We start from the raw sequence: 26,109 nt of genomic DNA, 5'->3' as shown, positions 1-26,109 counted from the left end.
GGATTCTGACATTCATCTTGATTTTCTCCCTTAGAGAATGATTTATCTGCACTCCTGCCCCTTTTAAAGATTTATTTATTTTCATTTTGTGTATCAGTATTTTGGTTCCATTTATGTATATGCACCATGTGTGTGCCTGTTCTGGGAGGTCAGAAGAGGGTATTGAATCCCCGGAACTGGAGTTATAGGTAAAGGTTGTAAGCCTCCATGTGGGTGTTGGGAATTGAACTCAGGTTGTCTGCAAGAGCAATTAAGTGTTCTAACCAGTTGAGCCCTTTTTGTTCATGGAATTCTTACCTGGTATATCCGAGCAGGCATTTTCTCCACAAACAGTCCTTTCTTCTCACCCTTTTTAACCAGCTTGGTTAGAATAGAGAGCCTGTCATTATTAGGCCTGTGGGGCCGAGGAGAGGACTGCGGTGAAATCTCAGGGGAAGATGGAGCTGACCTGAGAGACAAAAATCAAAGAACTGTTAAGTGTAAAAGGTTTTTGTTTGTTTTGTTTTTAACTTGCTAGATTTATATACTGGGACTGTACTTAAACATAAACTGTATATGTTTCTGATTCAATATAGTAAAGGCAAATTCATTGAGAATAAGACCATAAAAAAATCTTTTTGGTTATAGTATTATGCTTTGGACAGAAAGTGCATTCTATATATACCTTAATTCCAGATTGAAAATAAAAATCACAATTCTTCCTCTGCCATGAATAATTTATATGCATGTTTCTAAATACAAAGTAATTTCTTGGCAGGACAATAAAGTCCGGGGAGCGACAAACAAACAACTTATTTTTGTTTTAAAATTTCTCTTATGCTTAATTATTTTTAAGCATTAAACATTATATTATGGGGCTGGAGAAATGGCTCAGCTGTTAAGAGCACTGACTGCTCTTCCAGAGGTCCTGAATTCAATTTTCAGCAACCACATGGTGGCTTACAACCATTTATAATGGGGTCTGATGCCCTCTTCTGGTGCATCTGAAGACAAAGACAGTGTACTCATAAAAATAAAATAAATAAATAAACTTTTAAAAAAAGCATTATATTTTGAAGATCCTATCAATACCCACTGAAATCACATGGCAGAGCAACTTACAGAGAGAGATCCTCAGCCTCCTGCCTTACAACGCTCACTCGACTTTTCTTCGGCAGCACGGGTGAGTTCTGGTCGGACACCCTTTGATAGAAGAGCATGTAGGCATTCCAGTATCTTCGACGAACATCAGTGTATGGGTTTGCTATTTTATAAGACGTTAAGAGAGAACTTTTGGTAAATAAGATGTTTTTTAGAGTGATTATCTATAATTAAGGGCCTCCAGACTCAGCAATTTATTTACTAAATTTTCAAAGTGCAAAGTGTAAGTAAAATGTGGGTCTTTGTAGTGTTGCCGAGAATGCAAGTTAAGTTGCATCCCCTTGGGGTGGGAGATGGAAGGAAGACTTCTTTATCACACTACATAATGAGGTTTTGAAAGCACAGGTGCTAGAATTGTCTTCTGTAAGTAATCATATCTCTGTATAAGAAAAATAAGAAAATAATAAAATCTATTGTATTTGTATATAAAGGATATAGCTTCTAATCTGAAAAAACCCTACATAATAAAAAATAAAATGAATGGAATATATCTACTTATAAATACTTACTTTGATCATAAACTTTTGGTCTATATTCTCCTCCAAAGCATTCATACTCCAGGGTCTCATCATTTAGGTCAAATTCTTCAATAACGGTGTCATTAAATTTATACCACTTTCCTTTTCCACACCCCCTAGGGCCCAGAAATCAGATAAACATTTTAAGATTTAAAAACAATTACGTTCATCCCTTGCATTTGTCTCTACAGATTATGCACAGAAAAGCAGGTGACAGTTAATCAAGAGCATCAAAGAAAAACATAGCAATAGAGGTGTAGTGATTTCAGTTTCTAAAACAACTTTTCAAATCAAAGGAGTAAAAAATTATCAATTCAAGATGCAGAACAAAGTATAATATGGATTTCTTTATAGCTGGGCATTATGATGCATGCCTATAACCCCAGCACTTGGGAGATAGAAGCAGAAGTACTAAGAACTTGAGGCCAATGTGAGCTATAAAACCTTGTCTTATCCACTACCCTATCTCCCTGTCCCACGATGTCTCCAGGGGTGAGCATGGATGGCAAACTACACCATGAGGCTTCTGTGGGAACCCTTACCGCCTGTCCTTGATGAAGGAGTAGTAGTGGCCAGCATGGGCCTGTCCACTGTGCACAATGACACCAACAAGCTCATAGTTTTCTGTGAGGGCAACTTTTTTCCGTGGGGATCCTCCACCTCCTTGATCCATATTCCTCCCATTTTCACCAACTTCAGAAGATGAATCCTGGCGAGCCATTCCTGCAACTGTGTAAGGCTCCATATTTAGCATCCAAGGAAACTATGTAAAAGCAAAAAGAACACATCAATGTTAAATGGGAATGTACTGGGTAGTACCTTGTAAAGTCAAAGTGAGTCATGCTTTCCCAGAGAAGGGCTGACTTCTACTCCCATCTGAACACGGCATCTCTGACAGTTTGTCTGTGTCACAGAGAAAGCATTGTACTTCATAACCATGGCTAGGGTGCCTTCCAGAAGTAAAGGGCAACATTTGTAGGTCCCCCTGTTGTACTAGCAGCAGCTTCTCAAATGAGGGCTGCGCACCCTCATACTGCGTCTCAGAGGACACAGAGGGTGTAGAAAGAGAAGGAAAGAAGGACAGGAGGGTCATGGTGGAGAGAAATTTCAAGAAGGGAAAGAAGTTACCCGTATTTGTTCATCATATTTAATGGATCGTCCGCTCTCCCAGTCAAAGCCAAATCTCATCAGGTGAATTACCAACACACTAGGTAAAGACTTAATGCATGTTCTTTTCACTGTTATTCTCTAAGAAAAAGCAAAAACCAAATTAACTCTCTGGAGAAAATTGAAATAATGGATGTAAAAGCTTTTGGTGCCCATGTAAAAACAAAGAGCAGCACAATCTACTGGAAGCAGCAAGCAGAGGCTAGCAATGGCCTCCTGGAGGCGGCACACAGACGAACACTGTTTCTTGGAAAGGGCAAGTGCGATACCTTCTCTTTACACTTTTCACAGTAGTATGCATTACTTCCTTCTAGAACTTCACCTCTAACAAACTGGTCCAAAGAAATTTCCAAGCTTTGGCAAGATGTAACTCCTAGATTGAGAGCCATGAAAGCTTCCTCACGCTCATATCTGATTGGGAGAAGACAGAAACCCATGAATGGAGAACCAATTCAACTGTCATCAGACCTGAACTTCAACACACTCTGCAACAGCCAGATTAGACAAACCTCAGCATAAAAGCACACTGACAAAACCATCAATTTCAACAAATACTTTAAGACTACAAAGTAATTATAGAAACTGAAGAAATAAAATTCACTGAACATTTATAAATGCACTAAGAAATAAATCTACAAGTCAGGGCTGGTGAGATGGCTCAGCGGTAAGAACACCGACTGCTCTTCCAAAGGTCCCGAGTTCAAATCCCAGCAACCAGATGGTGGCTCACAACCACCCATAATGAGATCTGACACCCTCTTCTGGTGTGTCTGTGGACAGCTACAGCATACTTACATATAACAAAAAATAAATCTTCAAAAAAAAATAAATCTACAAGTCAGTCAACAAACTAACATTATAACTTTCTAAAACATCATTTTATTTTCCCTCATGGTGCTGGTATCAAAACCAAACATGTTGTTCCACTGAGCTATCCTCCCCATCCCTAATAGTCACTGTTTAGTGCAGTGGTGACATCTTTACTAACCTGTGAGGACAATCTTTGCAGATCTTCTGATCAGAATAGATGCCTTGGAAAGTATTCTTAAAAATTTGTTCTCGTCCCATTTTCTGTTGGAATAAAAATTTAAGGTTTTAACTGACAGCCCTAGAATGTACAAGCTGTTTCACATAAAATCTTATTAAAAGACTTTCAATTTAGCCACCAAAATATAAAGAGTATTAGTTTTGGCCAGATGGAGGGTAATAACCAAGCATTGGCCGCAGTGTCAGAGCAATGCAGACATCACAAGAGGAAGGAGAGTGAAGGCCATGAGAGCTGGTCACTCCAAGTCATATATTATGATTCTGAACCTCCTTTCTGTGCTCCAGGTTTCAAGGTGGACGACCTTTGCTTTTGCTCAAGGACAGGTAGTATAGACCTGTAAGTTATCTAAACAGATGAAGCACAGTGGTTGTGCCTATTGATACGATGTACAGTGGCAACTCTGGGAAAGTCTGCTGTTTTATTGAGAAAGGCAGAAATCTTAAGAGTCTAAGCATCAAAACAAATAGTAGTCTAGTCCTCTGGGCCCTTTGCCTGAGAGTTTCTAGTTCCCAGAGTGCCTCCAGGGCCATCAGTTCACTAAGCACTCTGCAACCAGATTACCTCTAGGAACACTGCAAAAAACAAACAAAACAAAACAAAACAAAACAAAAAACCTCATGCACAAATGGCCATTTATTATGAAATACAGATTAGAAACTATATTATCTTCTCAGCTTAGGTGAATAAGAAATATTAACTACAGTAATGTGTAGATATTCATTTTAAATGCCGAAAGAATGAACTTGTGAGTCTCAGTCACCGTACCCTACACTGTTCTCATAGCTGCAGGAGCCGGAGGGCAATGAAAACTTCCTTACCTTGAGATACTCATCCATCTGATCAATGAGGCTAGTGAAGAACTCATATGCGTCCTGCTGCTCTCTCACATAGAGCTCCTTGTTCCACATCTTGAAGATCTACATAGTGAGAATTACACAGGTGTTTAAAGAAAAGCAGCATGCTCTGAACAATACACGGGATCACATAAGTCTTTCTGAACAAGCTCACTCTTAGGGTCTGGATCTTTTTACTGGAGTGAGACAGGCTTGTACTCAGCCATCTGTGCATTTTCTTGGTCCTTCCTAACATAGCAAGTCTGAAACCAAACCTTGAAACCAAACATGGGTTCGGGGTAAGCCCTCAGACTACACAACAGCGAGTGGATCTCTTAAAAGTGACCTCTGCTCTGTGACAAAATGCAGCATGTCCTTTATTTGGAGGCACTAAATGACACTGGCCCAGGTTCAGAGAAATTACTTAAATCATTGCTTTAAGATTCACTTTCCCTACTATTTTAGCTTCTGCGTTTATCGCTGTCTCTGTGCAGGTGTATGCACATGAATGCAGAACTCAGAGGTGTCAGTCAGACCCTCCTGGAGCTGCAGCTGCAGAGAACTGTCTGGTGTGGGTGCTGGGAACCAAAGCTGTGCTTCTGCAAAAGCAATACAACTGTTGAGCTACCGCTTTTGTTCCTCTAAAGAATAAAAGAATATTCTAAAGAGCTAAAATAAGAATTGTAAGAAACAATCAAAACTGATAAGTGGATCCCCAGGAATTACAAATGACTTTCTTGACATTCTAATCATTTTAGAAGCACCAATTTGTTGAACATTCAAATCTCTGACAAGCTGTTAGTGATGAGAGAAAACCAAAATGGAGCCAAACTCTAAATATTATCTAACATCAAATACAGTTATTATAAATACCTTCCAGAAATTCTCAGGCACATAATACTGCAGCTTGCTTTCCATCAAATGCCCAAAGAGAGACTGCACTTGGTAAAACACACTGTCATCTGGATTGTCTGTATCATCATCCACTGAAAGAAGTGACTATGAAGAAAATGAGACACTTGTAACTGCTTCACACTAACCGCAAACGCAAACACGCATGCCCACTCTGCTGTTATGCTAAGGAGACAGCCTTGGAGATATCTAGATTTGTCATCTCCTAGTGGGTGTGGTTAAGGATAAAGTATGACGCTGATAAGATGAAGATCTCTAGACACATACTTATAGAATAGTCTCAAAATACTGCCTGCTACTCCACAAGTTGTGACTATGTTAATAAGAGGTGCAGAAAATAGAGCCAGATATTCTAAAATATTAAGTACAACTTCATAAAATAGCTTGAGAATTAATTTTGTATGTACAAAAATTACATTTGGCCAAATTACTGATTAAAAGAATAGATTTACAGAAATGTGTGATTATGACATCTTTACAGATTTCACAAGCTAATAAAGACTTTTTAACTATAGCTACAAACAGAAGAAATAATAATTAAGCATGCCAAACAGGACAGGAGGAGGAGCTCACCTCGGGGAGCCCAGGCTGCATGTATAGCTGCTGGAAGACTGCATTCATGTAACAAGTAGCGCCGCCATTCCTCAGTCCCACAAACCCTGAGCTGGACCTGCTATCCACTGGGGGGAGGTACTGGGAAAAAAGGGACATAACAGTGGGGAAGAGAATGAGTATTCTACCACAGCACACTTTCACAACAGCCATCTGGGATGACCAAGAAGAAAAAGTAAACTCAGACCTATCCATCCAGCTTGGCTTGAACACCAACAGAACCTATGTTCCTCAGTACCTCAGCGTTAGGTGCTGGTACGATGATGAAAAATGCCATCACCCTTATGCCTCTTGTCTGTCAATCAAGATCAACCTACAGTCATTCACTTATCATTCAACAAGTGTTTATTAATGACCTATCATGTGCCAGGCACTGTGCCTGGGATGAAGAGGGAACAGAAATGTTCATGGTCCTTCTCTCAAGAGCTTACAATGTGGTTGTGTAGACTTTATGGCATTAATCAAGATGCCTATTGAACGCTGACTTTTTTCTGAATATTCTGAAATTTATCCCGAGGAATCCTGTAGTGCAACCAGTTAATAAGCAAGGTAATGTTTTTATATAGTACTTTAAAAAAAGCTTTTATACATTACTCTTTTTAATACAAGGTAATGTTCTATTAAGCTTTTCCTATAAGTGTACAATTAAAATGACAAGAAAATACTCCATTGTTTTATTTACAAATATTATCAAACGATGCAGAGCATAACACATTGCTTTTCTGGGTAGAACTAATCCAGATAAGACATCTTGGCTAGTGTTCAACAAACACCCGTGTAAGCAGAAGGGCAGTATAATTCTATGTGGAAATGTGAGTACAGCAGGAGCTTGGCTCTCTTACTGTAACCACACAAGTGCATGCATCTATGTAAGAAGCAAACAGCTGACAAAGCCGTGCAGCACTGAAGCATTATTGGACCTCACACGTTTTTCATTAACATCAGTAGTAACTGACACAGACTGTTCTGTAGGAGCTAACAAGTACTGACATTTATTTGTAGTAAAAAGCACAGATTTTCTTAAGTTATGAAAAATTTTTTGCATTTGATTTTTTGAGGCAAGTGTTCTTTCTCTGTGTATCCCTGGTTGTCCTGGAACTCACTCTGTAGACCAGGCTGGCTTCAAATAAATTATTTTTTTTAAATGCTAAAGTCTAGCACTTAGAACACACCTCCAGCTTCCTCTGTGTCTCACAGTGCCGAGGCAGTGCTGCTGGCTCCTCTTCCACTGTCCGTGCTCTGGCCTGCCCGACAGCTGGGGCAGTATTTCCTTTCTCAGCCTCACATGTCTAGAACTTTTCTTAATATATGATAAACTCTATGAATCTCACTGAATTTATCTGGCTTTGTAACTCCAGTACCTGGCATTCTGCCAGCATAACTTGCTCAAAAAACAAAAACGGGCTAGTGAGATGGCTCAGTGGTTAAGAGCATCGACTGCTCTTCTAGAGGTCCTGAGTTCAAATCCCAGCAACCACATGGTGGCTCACAACCATCCAGAATGAGATCTGATGCCCTCTCCTGGTGTATCTGAGGACAGCTACAGTATACTTATATATAATAATAAATAAATCTTTTAAAAATAAAAACAAAAACAAGAATATAAAAAAAGTGAAATAACAAAATGGTTGGAATGTCACTTTTGATTGGAAGTAACTATTAGTCAGTTTTGAAAAGGCTCATCTCTAACTGAAAGGATTTTATAATAATACAGTGGTTAAGTATGATAAAAAATTTAGTTGATTTGGTAATATGTAAACATGCCATGCAAAGAAAAATTGACTTGGTTATGGTTAGGATAATGCAACTTGAGTCTAAAACTCCGTATTGTGGGGCTAGAGAAACCCCACAGCAGGACAGGACACGATGAAGCCTGAAAACCTGATTCTAATCTGGCGGTGGAAGGTGAGAGGACCTAACTCCTGCAATTTCTCCTGGCCTCCATCCTGCTGCTCGTGATGGACATACCCACAAAAGGTAGATAGAAGTTATATATTTAGGAGACCATTCTAAAAACAGGTAAATGAGGGGAGGGGTGAAGACTTAGGGTAAAGTGCCTTCTATGCAACTGTGAAGTCTACATGCAGTCTTGCTCGGGTCCCCAGAGCAAGCTGGCTTCCTAGTCTAATCAGCTCTGGGTTCAAGCGATGCTTTGCATCAGCCAAAGTGGTGCGTGACAGAGGAGGACACCAGGATCTCCAGCCTCTAGCTTCACTTACACAAACACACCCAAGAAAGGATATTAGTAGGTCTAAAAACTTACATCAAACTCCTTGGTGAGAGCAGGGTCTGGCTGATGATGCATTGAAAGTAGTTCTTTTGTAATAATCTGAAGATTTGAAGGTGAGCTGTCCGCTAACATCACAAGAACTTCATAGGCTGCCAAGCGGCTATTTACTGTACTACACCTAAGAACAACAGCACAAACCATCTTCAACAATCAACCATAGAAAATATAAACGCTACACTCTCTTAAACACAGGTAAGTTAGGCCTATTCCAAAAATTTAGTAATCTATGTGCCCTAAATACAGGGGCAGGAAGAGGTTTCAGAACTATTATCTTAGCCTGATAATAATCAGTAAAATCTTCTCAAATAAGAAAAAGGAAGCTGTGAAAATAAAGATAGATTCCCACAAACATTTCAAATACGCCGATGGTCAATAATTCTCCAACAACACTACTAGCTTTCTATTGTGTTAGAGAAAATGGAGACAGAAACAGCATGCCAAATCAGTTTATGAAAGCAGATTTCCTTTACTGCCTGCCTTTTAACCCAGGCAGCAATTCTGAACTCTGATTAACCTGGCACTACTGAAGTGGTCACAGATAGAATAGATACACAACGAAGAGGATATCTAATGGACCAGTTATAAAATTACAGGGGGTGGGGGGATATAAAGTTGTCTTGCTGGGGAAGTGGTGGTGCACGCCTTTAATGTCAGCACTTGGGAGGCAGAGACAGGTGGATTTCTGAGTTTGAGGCCAGCCTGGTCTACAGAATGAGTTCCAGGACAGCCAGGGCTTTACAGAGAAACCCTGTCTCAAAAAACCAAAAAAGAAAAGTACAGGGGAAAATTGTGGAGCTCTTGGGTTAGCATTGTACCTGCCGCCGAGGACAAGGGCCAAAGAGATGGCTGTCCTTTAATTCTTGTTTAGATGTATGGATTGAACAGGCTGGACAAGGAGGGAACAAGGAGGCACTATACGCAGAGGCAAAAGCAGTTGTTTTGTAATTGTGACAAAGGATACATTTACTTTCAGAAAGATGTCATGTATTTTAAATCTCTTGCGCCTCACAGTTGTCAAAAAAGGTCACTGATGGATGAGCATATTTATACACAGGGGAGAGTAAAACGTGTCTGCTTTTCCATCCAGGTGTTACACATGAGTTTATTATTAAAATAAAAATAAGGGAAAGGAGTCACCAATGAATTCTTTCCATTAAAACTGCTAGAGATATATTGTTTTGTATTTACTGAAAAGTCAAAAATGCTAATGTATTTCTGGTGCTTTAATTAGAATCCCAGGACCTAGTGCTTCAAGACAAGACCAGACAGGAACGAGGTAGGAGCTACAGACCTAAGGATAGATCAAGAGCTCTAAAAATGTCCTCTCCCTACCTTCCACTACATTCTGCTACTAAGGGATTTCTCTAACTAGAAAAGTATTTCCACATGACACTTCACGGGATTCCATGTAAGGATTGTTCTTTTTACTATGCCTTGCCTCTATCAGTCATCTCTGAAACTGTACCTCTGTTCTTTAGAAAATTAAGTTCAATTCCAAGCAAGGTAAGTGGCAGCTCATTGCTGCCCTTTTTAGGGACAAAAGTCTAAACATAACTTGACTTGTAGATATTTCACATTTATATCTCCAAAGACTAATATAAAACCTTGCTTCCAAAATTACAACTTTAATAAATTACTAGCAGCTGCAGATATGAGAACATAGTATGACCCAGCAGATGACAAGGTTCTAGACCTTTCTCCTAAAAAATCCTGAAGCCTACAGAACAGACTTGGAGTCTATTTACATTGGAGATAATTTGTTATTTCCCCTTCGGTGCTGGGACTGGACTCACATCCACATGGCTAAACGCATGGCTCATCACCAAGCTGAAGTCCCAATCCCTACACGGAATTCTTACCACCTCTGCTTCCCTTGGGATTGGTTACGGACCAGATTAGCACAGTTACTTCCTTTCCCACCTTGATGATGAGAACTGTACCAGGACACTTTCTCTCTGTTCACTATGTGCCAGGCACACTTTAAACAAAGCTCATTTGCATGCACTGGCTTAAGTGGAAGGAAACAGGACAAACTCACAGGATGGAAGACAAATTCCAAGTTAAGAAAATCTTTTTGGACTACAGTTGTGAATTAAGAGATTTTACCAAAACTGAACACAACGTGCGTTTTCCATACTTTGGATGAAAGTCCTGTTGACTGATGGCGGCACTGCTGGCTGGAGAATGACTATTTAGAATAATTCTAGAAGCTCGGAAAAGGAAGTCATCTAGTAATGGTTTAATCAGTGATGAACCTGGAATAGAGCAGAATATCACATTGAAGAAGAACAGATTCTATTGCACCTTCCTATCAGAGCAGCATAGGCACCCAGGCCACCCAACAGCAATGTGTCTGCTTTAACTTCAAGTGTGCTTTTTGAGAGCTCAGTATGTTGCACAGATCTGTGGCATGCTGGGACCAGGAAACAAGGTAAGGAGTGGTCAGGTGACAGTGCCGTCTTTCAGAGTCTGTGACAGTGAAAGGAGTCAAGCTTTCACCTCGGAAGCACAAGTGTCAACACCACTACAAAGCAGAACGGTCTGAGGGAATGATTCATATCTGGGCATCAGGAAGTCCTCCACACAGGGGCTACAGAAACTTTTAAGCCTATCTTCGTCAGGTAAAATGATATTCCTTCCGTCCTAGTTAAGAATCACTCTTTCTATGTAGCATCAATAGCCATGAAGATTCTATAGGGCTGGTATAGTTGATACTACAACTGTGGTAGTTACATTTTGGTTTGTTTTCTAAATATAATTTATAGCATTTGGATATGTACATCCAAGTTATAACTGCACTCCAGGGGAGTCTTACAACATGGAGGAGATAATGGCTGGGGATTACTTCCCAGATGAGAACCATTCTTAAGAATGAAGATATATTATAAAATATAACAAACAACAAAAGAGACAAATTTCTGAGTTATAATTTTTACTTGAAAGAAAGTCATGAGGTAACTATTTCAACAATATAAAATTATCCATGTGATTTAAGGACACAGGTAAAAGACACCTATGTTTTACTAATCATTACTACTAGTGATTACTAATCATTTTCTACTCCTAAAAGGTCAAATTTTCATGGAACATTTAGCAATTATATTGTCACAATTATACACAACACTATGGTAGTAACTAAGAACTGAGGTACTCTTTCTCACACAATAAGATGAAACAATAGTTACCAAGCATTTCCTTTTCTGCCCCACAGAGTGACAGGAGGGTCTTAATGAGCCGCAAATGTCCTGCCAATAGGATGTTGTCTGCTTCACTGGTTTCACACTCTGCTGTTCGATTAGGTTCAAAGTTATCCAGCCATGTAATCTCATCTTCAAGCATGGTAGTGGGGCTGATTCTTAACTGATCCATTTCCGAAGCTGAGAGGGGATAAAGGTGAGGAGGTAGAACTCTATTACAAGGAAAGATTCCTGTTCATGGAATCAAAGTCCTGGACTAAAGATATCAGTCTAAAGTCCTAATCTTTCACTTTACAGATCTCACAAACCTTGTCATTAATAGTCTTCTGGCTGCAGACCCTGTTAAGGCCATCTCCTGCATCAACTAAACACCTGACTGCCTCCTCTGTGCAGGCCACCATGCTAATAGAGATGATCATTGCTCTAACAAAGCACCTGCTTTAGCAAACAAGACTTCCCAGGGGAAGGGAGGAATGGAGAGTAATGAGAAGAACTAAGGCTCTCCACAGTGCTTCCTAAACCAAAGAGGCAGATCTATAAAGAGAAAGATCAGGCATCATAAGCTCCCGTCTCCAAACCATGAACCAAACAATAATTTCTCTTACCCTACCAAATAAGGACTGACAGTCAAATCCTACACTGGAAGCATGGCTCCATCTGTTAGGTCGAGGAAGGTATATGGACATGGTCCCATTCTCTCTACCTTATACCAGAGTCAAGACATACAGTGTAACTATTATTTACTCCAATCTCCAAGAGGCTCACTGCACTGCTTAGAGGCGGAGTCCTGATCTGAAAGCCAGGAAAGCACCCGCCTGCAGAGTTCTTGCTCAGGTCACCAGACACCAGAGCTCTGTGCTCCTTTGCAAGAAGGAAGGTCTTTGCATGAGCATGCTTTTAGAATGAGGTGTTGGGAAAAGGTTGCTTCTCTTAAGAAGCCATTCTGTTACTTTCTAGAGCACAGACCCCAGCCTCCAGGAACTGTCTCTATGAATCCCCCATGGGTCTGTCTAACGCGTACATTCATAGTGGACATTTATTTTCACCTGGCTTTGATGGTCTACGACAATTAATATTTCTGTTGATTCTGAATTTTATTTCCTGTAATCTGAAGTGAATTTGAGGGTAAAGAGTAGAGAATATATTAAACACTTGGTCTGAACAACTAAAGTTTACATGGAAAATTTGTATTATCTATAATATATTTGCATTATTTGAAAGTACAGATGAGTAAAATCTCCACATTCTAACAGGCAACTTCTATCACTGCTACTTCACTCCCTGACTGACCTCTGTCACTATCAACATGTCCTAACAGATTCCAGCTGCCATTAAATAATCCCACGTGTCAGAATAGGGGCTGGAAAAGTGCTCAATGGTACATGCATTGCCTGCTCTTTCAGAGGACCTGAGTTCAGTTCCCAGTGCTCATATCAGGTGGCTTAGAACTGGCAGTAACTCCATTTTGAGGGTATCTAACACCTTCTGGCCTCTGTAGGCACCCAGGCACACGTGCATACATTCATACAGAACATACACATACACATAAATACAGTAAAAATAAACCTTAAAAAATAAAATGTGATAGAGTAAATTATGCTACAGAGTCAGGCCTTTCATGTTAATTCTTTCTTAGTTCAATTACTAATGAGACTTTCTTATTCTAAAGTTCACAAACCTTCCTTGTACCTGGTTGGATATGTAACAGACGCAGAGCTCAATGGCGCATGAATTTACATGCCATTTCCAAGAAAACAAAACCCAATGTCAAAAATGAATGCACTCTCACTTTCTCACTTTCTGACCGGTACATCAGCTATGGTCTGTCATTTTCACTTCCCCCACCCCAAATCAAAGTGAGACTTTACTTACTTGTCAGATCATCTAATAACTGGCACCGCAAATCAAAATACTCCATACATTGAGACAGCAGTCTAAAACCCAGATAGATTTCAGTTACTAAAAAGGCCTGATCTTAAAAGATAACGCATTTTCCTTTAAAAAATAAGCTCCCAAAGCAGCTGAACAAGGTAATTTCCCTAAATATACAATACTTACATTAAATATCAATTTTAGCATTATGGAAATTAATAATTGTAATGCACTGTAGTCTAAGAACAATGGGGTAGAGAGAAGAAAACTTACAAATGTATCGCATTTTACACTAACACAGACACTGATTGCATTTGTTCACTCAAACACGAACCAATATCTACCAATTAGCTGTCAAGCGCATGGAGTTGCTGTATTGTGGTCCAGTGGGCAGGAACATAGGTGGTAAGTCAGACTGGCTTTACTACTTATAGCTGGTGACCATGGACACCTTATTTCCCTCAGTCTTATAATTTCTAAATGCTTAGTATAGTCTTATTATAGAATGGATCAAGTGGATGTAATGAACCAAGATTTTTAGGTTATTTAAAATTACAGATAATAGAACATCCAAACTCAGACCTTTCTGAGGGTAAAACACACCCACCCATACTCCCATCCCTTGGTAAACTGTGTGGCACAATTAGCTATGGTAATTGCTAATTATATACCAAACTAAGACATTTTAAAAATGTTGTGAAATACAAATTTCAAATTTATCAAAAGTATAACCATTCAACTGTATGCAAAATTAAACAGCTTTACAAGTCAACTTCCTGTCAAAAGGTCCTTTTGTTAAAAAAAAAATCTCATTTCATGTTTTGTCTTAAAATTTATTCCTTTTATTTTACTATGGATGTTTGTCTGCACATGTATATGTGTGCCACGTGTGTGCTTGGTGTACTTGAAGTTAGAAGAGGGCAGTGGATCCCCTGGAATGGGGTTATTGATGCTATCACGTGGCTGTTGGGAGTTACCCCGGGTCCTCTGCATGAGCACTATGGCTGAGTACTCTCAGCTGCTGAGCCATTGCTGCAGCCCTCTCCGTTTTGCTTTTTCTTTCAGTTGCAGAGAAATTAAGGACAAGCCCAACAGCTTCAGCTTCTTAAACAACTGAAGACTTCCACTAGACAATTACTATCCTTCAAAATTAAATGTTTACATTTAGAAAAACTTCACTGGGAAAAGTTCTAATTCCAAAGTCAAAAGTACTCAAGGGAAAAAGACATCTACTTTAGTTCAGATGGTTACAGATAAAGATATTTCCTGAAAATTAGTTTTAAATTATTAAAGAATTATTTTTTTATTACTAAAAATATTCAACTAACATCCACTTCAGGTTTAATCCTGATGGTAAGTTGCCAATATAAGTTTGGGTTGAAAATTTAACAAGTCACCCATAATGATCTATTTTCAAAACCAAAATACTGACTTCTTATTTACACATCAGGATTTTAAAACTTAAAAGTCAAATGCTTTAAACATGTTGATAATTAAATATGTGGACCATGAATTTTGACACATTAGAAATTGTATGGAAGTACAAGCACACACACACACACACACAGACACACACACACAGACACACACACACATCATCTAGAAAATATATGCATTTTAAAAGCCTAGAATGGATAGAAAAAAATTACAAAAAGAAAAGAATATCTTGATAACTTTAGTTAGATTAACAAAACAAACAAAAACCCTCAAAAAACTCAGGTATTAAACTTGGAAATGAAAGTAAGAATATTGCCATTGATTTTTATAGGAAAAAAAAGGTTATGAGAGTACCATGAGTAACTGTCCATAAAATTAATATTCTATATGAAATGAAAATTCTAGAACTCAAATATTAGCAAAGTAGAATTTTAAAAACTCCCAACTAAAAAAAAAAAAAAAAAAAAAAAAAAAAAAAAAAAACAGGCTAGGAAGCTTTATTGATAAATTCTATTAAACATTTAAAAACTAACTGTAGTCCTTCTCAAACTCTATGACCCTGAAGGGAAGGCAGTGCGTCCCAGTTCTTACGAGGACAGCAGTGTCCTACTACCAAAGCTAGACAGAGATCCCATAAGAAAACTACAACCCAACATACAACCCTCATAAATGCTAAAGCAAAAATCCCCAATACTAGCAAACCAGTACACTTAAGAAATTCTAGAACATGAACAGGCTGGTTTCTTAGAAGGCAGTGACAGTCAGACATGAAACATCTTATTACCAGAGAGGGAGTGAAGGAGCCCACACAAATCAGCTCCAGTGACAAGGACAAAAGTGATAAGGACACGGAGGCTAGATGGCTCAGTGGTTAAGAGCACTCGCTGCTCTTGTACAGCACCTGGGCTTGGTTCCTAACATTTGAGTGCCAGATGAGCCAACACCTTCTTCTGGTCTCTACAGGTACTATGCACACACATAAGCAGACAAAACATCTATACACATTAAATACAATTAAATATATTTAACAAAAAAGGAGCCAGCCATGCCCACTGTCACCATCTCTGTTCAGTAGGACACTGAAACTTCTCGTCAGAACAATTAGGTAAGAAAGAAGCATCCAGACTGGAACAGTAGAGATGGACTTACCTGTTCACTAATCTGACAAACATTAATGTATGGAGAACACTAAAGATTTCACCCAAGCCCTGTTAATGCCCGTTAATTTAGCAAAGTTACAGAATATAAAAGTCAATAACAAAAGTATTTTCCCCATCAACAGTGTACAATCTGAAAAGTGAATTAAGAAGACAATTCTATTTCAATAGCATCAAGAATAATAAAACACTTGAGATTCACCTTAATTAAGGAGGTAAGTCTTATACAGTAAAGCAGTGCACACTGCTGGGAGAAATTAAACACAATGAGACACCTCGTGCTTACGGATTAGAAAACAAAGTTTTAAGATACCCAAACTAACAGAGTCACCTACAGACTCTATAAAATATTTGAGCTGAGAAGGTGACATGCAGGAGAACAGAAATGTGACGTGGACCAAGGGACCAGGCTCAAATAACCTTGGGAAGTTGCCAAATGGGAAGAATAGTGTGGGAGTAAGGACTGGTGAGAGAGAAGCCTGGTGGGGTTTAATTCTCATCCTGTATCAGGAAAAACATGCAGAACTTGCATGCGAGGAGAGAAAAAGAGAAGCTCTCTTGTCTCAAGAACCTGTGTGGACTTCACAGGAGGAGCAGAGAAGCATCCCCACTCTGTCTTTATTCCGTACCTCTGATTGACTCCTCTCATGATACTGGTAGGGGACCAGAGAGGCAGCTGAGCCGTGAGAATGACGCCCAGAAGGAACTGATTTGGCTTCTGCACTTCTGGATGGGCTGAAGTGTCTGTCTGACTAAGAGTGTACAGCTGATCGCAGGCAACCCGGCGGATCTGAAAGGTGATCAGTGAAATGACAGATGCCATCAACATTGCAGACTACTTCCAAAGTGACACTCTGAAAATCCACACCATTTACTTGTTCAAGAGACTGAAATATGTCAGAAAGATGTGATGATTCTAACTTTGAATGATAAAGATTCTGCAGAGTAAATGGACTAAAAAATAAATGTGGTTTGGAAACTAATTTCCCAAATTACTTTACTATTTTACTAGAGCTAACAGGTTTATAATTCAATGAAATAAACCCCATTTTCAGATATTTAAAAAGTTTATTTTCATTGTCACATGAAAGAATTAAAACCTAAGAAAAGTTCACGGTTTGCAGGTGATCTTTCCAGACTCTGACCAACATGCTGAAGCCTACGTCTGCTGCTTTTGCTGTTAACAGATGCTTGACACTGGAGGCTGCTCTTTGGTTATTAACAAAATTCAAACATCAATCAGTTCTAACACCAGTGCCGAAATTTTTGTTGGAATGTGGAGGGAGAAAGAGAAGGCAGGGTATAGTCTGAATGGTCACCTTCCTTCAGGGTGGTGGTCTATAGCCATACCTTCTGTACTTCCCGCAATGCTGTAGGCCTTTATGAAAGCCCATAGCAACAAGACCGAGAGGTCTTCTGCTAAGTAATAGAAATCCTTACCTCAGCACTTGGTGATCCAAGCAGAATATCGATGATAAAATCGGCAACACATGGCAAGCTGTAGAAAGATGCTAAAGAAACAGGGAGAATGAAGAGTAGAAGGAAAGAATCAGGCGATGCACTTACAAAATGACAGTATTCCTAAGTAATTTCTTAAGACCAAACTTAAGGAGAAAAATTTCCCCTATTTCCACAGAGGCAAACCCCAGGATTGTCTACAATGGTCTCTGTGACTGTCCACTAGTCCCCAGGAACTGAGCGTGCCTCATGGAACATCTCGGCACTACTGGCCTGTGTGAGCCAGTTACAAAGTAAGGAGGTCTTCTCCCTATAACTACAGTGCTACAATTGCTACTGACTATAAAGTACACCTTACACTTAGTTCACACACGATGAGATTAAAAACTTGGAGAAGTTCTATTTTCTCAACTTAAAAATGTTTCAAACAATTTCAGGAAAAAAGTTATGAGTATGGTACAAATTTAAAAAGCTATTTCATAATGATTTAAACTTCCCATATAAACATCTTCAAATTCATTTGTTCTCAGAAAAATTGTGCAGTTATTAGTTTAATAAATTATAAGTTGGAACTATAAGTGTCTAATTTCTATGTTGATCTTGATAATTTTAACTTCTGACTTATACAATTAGTTTGGATGTTGTTATAGAAAGCACACCATGACCATCAGATCTTTATCTGTGGTAGTCTGAAATAAGTAGCTACAGCTAAGACTAGACAATTAGTACAATTCCCAGTACTGAACTTACTTTGCTTCTGACTATTTCTTGAGAGCTTCCTGCATATTACAAAGTGTTTGGGGGCTGGAGATTCAGCAGGGAATGCAATGAACAAGTCTCTGGCTTAGTGGAGCTCAGTGTAGTTGGAGGAGACGGGATGATGGCAATACCATGAAAAATGAGTGTATTGTGTTGACAGGGTTATGAAAACAAATGATGTTGAAAAAGTAAGGGAAGGGTTTGGGTTGTGTGAGGCACAGGAAAGGCTTAGGCTTTTGGGAAGATGGTCAGGGATGTCTAACCAGGGTGTGATGTGTGCAAAGACTTGCAGGTGAGAAAAGAGCATTAAGAGAAAGAGGGAACAGCCGGAGTAAAGGACCTATGGCAGGAACGTATCTTATGTATTGAGGAAATAGCAAAGAGGCCAGCAAGTGAGGGATAAACTAGAAGCTGGGAGAAACAGAGTCACTGGTATATTGGATTGTGTTGGGCTTGGGGACTTAGTTAAGAGTTGGTTTTACTGTGGATGAGCACAGAAACCTGGGAGTTCTGAAGGAGTGTGCCTGAGGAATAAACTGTAAGGGCAGGAGTAGGGAGAGAAATTAGGTCAGCATTGATTGGTACAATCCAATTAAGAGGTGGAGGCAGTGTGGAAGTACTAACCACACACAAAAGGGGTACAAACAGGTGTAATCCAGAATCTGAAAGAGGTTATGCTCACATAACAGAAGCAGAGACAGTAAAATGTGATCGTTAATTCAAGGTTCTTAGGCAGAGAATGCAGGAAGCTGGAACTGCTCTACTTATAAACTGGTAGAACTTCTGAATGCTATGGCAAGATCAGAGTTATTCTGGACAGGTTAGGTTTGAGATATCTCAAGTACAGCGATGAGGAGGGTGTTCAGACGGCAGACTTACACTAACGTGGGGAGTAACAGTGTCTAGTGGATTTAAGGCTGTGAAACTGGATGGAGACACTGAGAAAAAGAGAAAATGGAGCAAAGATACTGAGGAACTAAGGCCCAGCATCTCCACCAACTAGAAGTCATTAGCAAAGATTATAGAGCCAGACCTAGCAGTATATAATTCTGACATCATTTACTTAGTATAAATGAGTAACCTGGGTGCTTCAATTCCTTAGTTACAATTATCTCCAATAGAGCAGACATGGCACCCTACAACACCTGATGTAGAATTGTATGTGAGGACACATGTGTCTGTGCACAAGAGGCTCAGCAAACACTCAAACATTCCTGCAGAATTAACCACTCTAGCACTGTTTTCACCTGTTCTACATCCTTACTCTCTATAAAGCAATGCTAGTTCTTAACAGAAACCTGGCTTTTCTCTGGAAGAAATGAATTCCTAATAAGCCGCCTCCTACCCAGTTGCTGGCTCCGAAGCTGCAGGCACGTAACAAGAAGAGACAAAGCCTCTCCAGCAATCAGGGCATCCTTGGTGGACACAGACTGCTGCCGGACACAGATCCCAGCATGCAGGGCTGCTGGCTCTCCTTCACTGCTAGAGCTGCAATTGCTTCCTGAAAGCCGGGAACACAAGTTTAGTATGGCTCCTAGGAGCATGCAGTATTAGTATTTTCATGTAAGACCCACAGTCCCTGTGCAATAGTAAATACTGCAAGGAAGCATTGCTGGGGAGCAGGAGATGTACTCTCCCTATTTGATGCATACCAGCTGCTTTGTCTTAAACACATTTGCAGGGATTCAAAATGTTTTCACATGGCAAAACTCCTTTCAGGTGGGAGAATGCCTTGTGTCTTACAAGATGATCTCAATGGACTACATGGACACAAGAATCCTAAAAAATATAACTTACTTAACATTTCTGCATATTCTATCATAATTTAAAAAATATTCTTATGCTGGGTGTGGTAGCATGCACCTGCACCTTTAATCCCAGCAATGGAGAAGTAGGGTAGACAGTTTGAGGACACCCTAGTCAGGGCTATAGTGAGACCCTATCTCAAAAAACCCAAACCAAGCTAAACTAGAAAACCCTTTTACTACTGATGTATTTATAAACATATAGAGCAGGAAGAACTAACAAAACTAAGAAATAAAGCTACATGAAAAGGCCCAACAGAAAATAAGTTAACATGGTCTAGAAGGGTAGTTCAGTTGGTAAAATGCTTAGTAAGCTAACTATAAGAACCTGAACTCAGTACCCAGAAACCATGGGCGCAGCTGGGCATAGTAGTACACTTGCAAATCCAGCACTGTGGAGGTGAGGACAGTGCTTGCTGAGTCAGCCCAGCCTAATGGGTGATTTCTCTGTCAATGAGAGACCCTGTCTCAAAATAGCCGCTCTCACCCCAAACCAGAAAGAGAACAAAATTATCTGAAGAACAATAATCTTATATTGATCTCTAGGTCACACATAAGCTACGCATGGCATATTCTCTCTCTCTCTCTCTCTCTCTCTCTCTCTGTCTCTCTCTGTCTCTCTCTCTCTCTCTGGAGTTGGGGCATGGAGCTGTGCCAAACCAAGAAAAGAACTGTTTACCATGCTAGACTTCTGGGAAATTTGTTTCAGCCACGAATTATAGGTGTAACACTTTTATACTCAGCAAAGCTAAAGACGTCAGACTTGACATCTGCACTTATTCCATGTGTTAATAAATGCCCTTTCCTTTACATTAGTTGTCAAGACTCATGAATTTTTTAATCATGTTCAAAAGCAAGAGAAAAAGCTTCTTTTTATAATCTGACAAATCTGCACATGGATTATACTTACAGCTAATTCTTGCCCAATGATCTATTATTGTCCTTTTTGTTCTGGAGATTTTTCTACATGGGCATTGTATTCACGTCACTTCTACCCCCATCCAACCCCTCCCCCACTCCCTCTCAAATTTATGGCCTCGTCCTCTTTAATTATTATTGTTATAAACATACACACACATACATACATATGTAAGCATATGTATACAGGTGCACATACATACTAATGAGGACCAAAAAGCCATAGGGAAACATACAGTTCTGTGTTTACTTAAAAGCACTGTCCCATTTTAAATCAGTACCTGAACTGCTGAGTCTGCTTCTAATTCCAGCAGGAAACAGAGAATTACTTTCTTTAATCGGCTGGCTACTTCCGACAAGGTCAAGCCGTCCTGCAGCTGCAGCCCATGACAGTCTCATGAAACAAGCCACAGTGGCAGTGAAATCACTTGCTTCCATAGTCTAAGGAGGCATGGGAAGGGTATTAGGAGAAAGACATGCTGACTTCTCTGACTGTGGTCTCAAGGTACAACCCTCCCGTCTCAGATCTTCGATTGCCCTTCTCACACTGTCCTCACACATGCTCGTTAGGAGCCGTTACCTGCAGTCCCTAATGCCATGTTCTGGTTTTACCCAAGCATTCCTCAATTTGTTTTCTTGCCATGTCCCCTCCTACACAGTACACTTAAGTTTCTATGAACGTCCTGTCACTCAGCAAATGAGCTCCGGTTTTGTTCTTTTTACTTGAACAAGTCTCCTCTCCACCTCCCTCATTCTGTTCACCATTTAGTCTTTAGGACCTTGTGGCTTAAACACACACGACAGCACAAGTGAATGACATTATCCCTTACTGCTGAGACGGAAGGCTGGGTTTCTGTAGTTTCACCCTGATCATATGGTTTCCGTACTTGTAGTCAGTCTCCTTCCTACTCACGATAAACTGCTTACAAGCAGTGTTTACACGGGGCTGTTCTATATCCCGGCTCCCTCTCCCAAGCAGGAGGTACTCGGTACTTACTTGGATTGCAACTCGAGCAGCCGGAATGATTTCCTCAACCCTAATGGAAGACCTGTCTGACACTGACAGCTGTCTGTAGGATGACTTTTCTGGGGTCCCACACAGGGACATCTGTCTGCTTGTCTGCCGGCTGACATTTCGGAATGGACGGGAAGAAAGTGCTTCTATGCCATCTTTGGTGAGATCTTCATCTAATGACGTTGGCATTGTCTGTCCGACAAGTAAAAACCTTAAACAGACGAGGCAATGTGCATTCCAAGTTATTTCATACTCTTTTAAAAATGATAAAAATTGGAAAAAGTAAAATATTGCCTTGAGAGAATAATGGAATACACCTTCATACCTTGCAAGTTGTAGACAGATAGAATAAACACCCTGCCTTGTCTCATAGTCTACTTCCGATGGGATGGAATCTCTCTGCATGACATTTACAACCAAACTTCAAAGAAAGAACAAAGATAGAATATTAAAGATTTAATTTCTTTAAAATAGAAAACTAAATGCAGTATTCCATAAATGTTTAGTTACCAAGTTTCTACATATAAATGAACTATCCACATTCATATTTCTCTCCCAAGGACTTCCATAATTACTTGACAGATAACCAAGATAGTATGTACAGATCACAGCTTTTCTCACTAGCTGGTTTGCCATCACAGAACAATGCCTACCCTGGTATTAGTAGAATTAGAAATTCAAAAATATATCAAAAATTGGTGTATTCAATCAAGCTTGTTTTCAATCTCTACTTTTCTTTTTTTTTCTTTTTAAAGATTTATTATATGTAAGTACACTGTAGCTGCCTTCAGACAGCACCAGAAGAGGGCGTCAGATCTTATTACAGATGGATGTAAGCCACCATGTGGTTGCTGGGTTTGAACTCAGGACCTTCTGAACAGCAGTCAGTGCTCTTAACTGCTGAGACACCTCTCTAGCCCCTAATCTCTACTTTTCTTGTTTCCATTCTTACCTCTCCACCCTCCAAATCTATTCTTAGAAGGTGAAGCAGAGTGATTCTTTTAACATAAATCAGATCATGGTACTCATCTGCCAAAAGCTGTTCAATAGCTTCCTACACAAACAGAGAAGGCAGAGTGTGCTGAGCAGTGTGCTACACATCCTGATCCTGAGTGTCCGCAGAGTGTCGCAGTCATTGGCTTCGAGCATGCTGGCCTCTGGTGTCCTGCACAGGTTCCAGGCAGCTCCCCACAAAGTACACAATAGCTGCTCTCTGGGCTTTGCTTCTTCCCAGTTTTCAAGTCTCTGTAAAATGTCACCTCACCAAGTGGACATTTTTTCATCTACAACTAAGAATCACAACCTTCCTCTTTAGCTTCCTCTTTTGTGTCTTCCTATCACTCTTAATCCCTTTAACATGAACCTTTACTTATTGGCCTACTGTTTTGTCTCCCTCTCTAGTTGACTGCAAGCTTTATGGGGACATACATTTTGTCTACTTTACTCACTGCTCTCTGTTCCCATTGCTTAAAATAATGCATAACACATAAACTAAAAATGCCCACAGTAAGTTCAAGAATAATGCTTTGACTATCATAAATATGCAAACTGCTGGGTAATTTGAAATGAGTGTTTAAAGAAGAACATTTCTAAAATGCGGAATGAAAACTGGATGTGGTGGCTGAAGCCAAGGCTATAGAATTAGCATAATCACAGCAGGCCTGCCCGAATCAGAAAGTTAGTTCCAGGCTAGCCTGGCCCATAGAATAAAACCCTGTCTCAAGGAAAGAAAGGGTAGGGGTGGAGAAACAGAGGCAGGAAGGAAGCCGGTGGGGTGGGGTGGAGGGATACAGGAAGGGGTAAGCACAACAAGAAATTTCTTATGCACACCAGAACTTCTGCAATGCTTGGGAAATCTTTTTTAGTATTAATTTTATGTTATGTGTAAGTGTGTGTGCATGTGTACTATCCTGCAGAAATCTGAAGATGGTGTTGGATCCTGCGGAACTGTAGTTAGAAGTGGTTGTGAGCTGCCATGTGGGTACTGGGAACCAAACCCTGGTCCTCTGTAAGAGTAGTCAGTAGTCAGGACTCTTAACCACTGAGCCATCTAACAACCTGCTGCTCGGGAATTCTTTTAGCTCATTTCCCCCTCTTGATCTTCAAGGTCCCTGCCTAGGTTCTCTTCTATTTTTCCACACAGGACTTCTATTAGCCATCTTTTGCTCAGACCTCACACTGGTCTTCATTCCTTCCTGCTTGAGAACCTTTCTTCACTTTGACCTTCATGCTTTTTACTCACTCTGCCCTCCGCTTGGATTACAGCACTCTCCCTGCTTACTGACCTAAGGAATAGTCTACTCATTCTCAACTCCCAGCTCAAAGGCCCCTCTTTTGTGAAGCATCTCCTAGCTTCTTACTCCAGCTTTCTCTCCGTCAGCCGTGGCCACATGCCACTGCTTTCAGGCTAACTAGCTCTTCCTCTCCACTTAAGCACAAGCTCCTGAAAAGAGATACTAATCAACTCCACGCACTAGCATCAATGTTGCTACAATACAGGACACAAACTCATGGATGACTCAAGAGAGAGAGGCGACCACTTCAACTTTACTTTTCTTGAAAATCTCCCTGTCTTGCAGAGGGGAGAGACATTCTTCACTAAGTTTTCCCAAGTAATGAAAAATTAGAAAATGAATAGAGACATTCTAAGACATCAAGGCGCCATTCCTAACGCTCTAACCCTCATAATGCCTCACACAGTTCACTGGAGGAATAAGCAAGGCTTATGTGGGAGAAAGAAACCAATGTGACCAAGATGGGTTTTGCAACTCACAAACCTCAAGCCTCCAGCTTTGAGGAAGTTCTCACAGAAGGACTTTGCACAGCTTCTTGCCATGTCATCATCAGCTGTGGGCATGAGTTTGGAGCTTAGAACCTGTGAGCAAAGAAGCAAAGTTATTCACTCTGACATTCTCTGTAGAGCGGACTTACTTCACAGTTCAGGGAGGAATCCCTTTGATGCCGCCTTAGTTCCCCAGAAGATTATGAAGGCTAATCTTCCTCAGTTAAGACAATCACATTTTTCCATACTGTGTTTAATTAGGATTTCCTTTTCCAGTTTTGAACCAAATGTTTTCATGAAATACCTTCAAGCTTAGATAACAAATAAATTCATGCAATATGCAAAATATGTTCTTTAAATACACGCAGGCCAGAGCTTAATAAACAGCTCAAAACTGAAAAGCACTAGCTGAAGCCCCTAAAGAGCACACTTACTCCCTGGACACATGCTCTGCCCTAGGCTCATGCACTTACTCTATAGGTGAGGTGGCTCTTACTCCGGTGTCTCTGCCCTTCTCTGATACTGCAGAGCCTACCTTAAAGTAAAGCTTAACCGAATATTGTGATGGGTGAGGGTTCTATCACAGAAATCACAATTTAGTAGCAACTCATTTAGTCATGTTCTAATGTTATCAGCTTTGAGCTGAGAGATCACACACATGTAATTTCCTCAGGGCCTCCTCTTTCTTATCAGCTAAAGGAGGATAATGACTACATGTACCAGCTGCAACAGAAGCCGTCAGACCAATGAAAGACAATGTTAAGGCACTCAGTGAACAGCAGCACAAACAAGTGTCCAGGAAACAACAGCTCATTTAGTTGTTAAGATTTAAAAATCTCATACAATCTTAGTTTTAAACTAGATATTTTGAACTCCACAGAGTTTTCTATTCTAAAAACTCTACTTCTATGAACCTATGAGCATTACAAGCTTACACATTTAATATGGTTTTTTTATGTTTATTTTTTTATTAGAGACACTTTCTTTTCTTTGGGAAGGGGGCCCCCAGTTTCAGAGAATAAGCACAGCATACACAAGGGGAGCCCTCTGCTCTGCAGTCCTTCCCGTTCACCTTCCTTTTAGCCACCAACATGCACACACCCCATACTCAGCAACAATTTAGTGAAGATCAATTTTCCTCAAAGAGGCAGGTATTTATAGTATTAGTTTTGAGGTTTTCTGGTAGACA

At 40.0% G+C, this 26,109-nt stretch overlaps 1 protein-coding gene across 1 annotated transcript in view; it reads right to left on the bottom strand.

The window, feature by feature from the left end:
• Nucleotides 1–26,109, bottom strand: part of Usp24 (ubiquitin specific peptidase 24) — a 133,297-nt gene that overhangs the window by 30,669 nt on the left and 76,519 nt on the right. The window contains exons 32-52 of the mRNA XM_031378039.1: nt 24,916–25,013; nt 22,464–22,559; nt 22,121–22,349; nt 21,405–21,564; nt 19,746–19,901; nt 17,624–17,694; nt 16,813–16,973; nt 13,590–13,651; nt 11,706–11,897; nt 10,658–10,775; nt 8,494–8,638; nt 6,192–6,311; nt 5,580–5,705; nt 4,692–4,790; nt 3,814–3,896; nt 3,095–3,236; nt 2,787–2,906; nt 2,201–2,421; nt 1,650–1,774; nt 1,102–1,243; nt 298–448 (exon numbers count right to left, since the gene is read on the bottom strand). Coding sequence (XP_031233899.1) covers nt 298–448; nt 1,102–1,243; nt 1,650–1,774; nt 2,201–2,421; nt 2,787–2,906; nt 3,095–3,236; nt 3,814–3,896; nt 4,692–4,790; nt 5,580–5,705; nt 6,192–6,311; nt 8,494–8,638; nt 10,658–10,775; nt 11,706–11,897; nt 13,590–13,651; nt 16,813–16,973; nt 17,624–17,694; nt 19,746–19,901; nt 21,405–21,564; nt 22,121–22,349; nt 22,464–22,559; nt 24,916–25,013 — 2,817 coding nt within the window. The remainder of the gene's footprint in view (nt 1–297; nt 449–1,101; nt 1,244–1,649; nt 1,775–2,200; nt 2,422–2,786; nt 2,907–3,094; nt 3,237–3,813; nt 3,897–4,691; nt 4,791–5,579; nt 5,706–6,191; nt 6,312–8,493; nt 8,639–10,657; nt 10,776–11,705; nt 11,898–13,589; nt 13,652–16,812; nt 16,974–17,623; nt 17,695–19,745; nt 19,902–21,404; nt 21,565–22,120; nt 22,350–22,463; nt 22,560–24,915; nt 25,014–26,109) is intronic.

Source organism: Mastomys coucha, unplaced genomic scaffold, assembly GCF_008632895.1.
Source record: "Mastomys coucha isolate ucsf_1 unplaced genomic scaffold, UCSF_Mcou_1 pScaffold18, whole genome shotgun sequence".
Taxonomy (NCBI): domain Eukaryota; kingdom Metazoa; phylum Chordata; class Mammalia; order Rodentia; family Muridae; genus Mastomys; species Mastomys coucha.
This window is presented reverse-complemented; position numbering and strand designations above follow the sequence as displayed.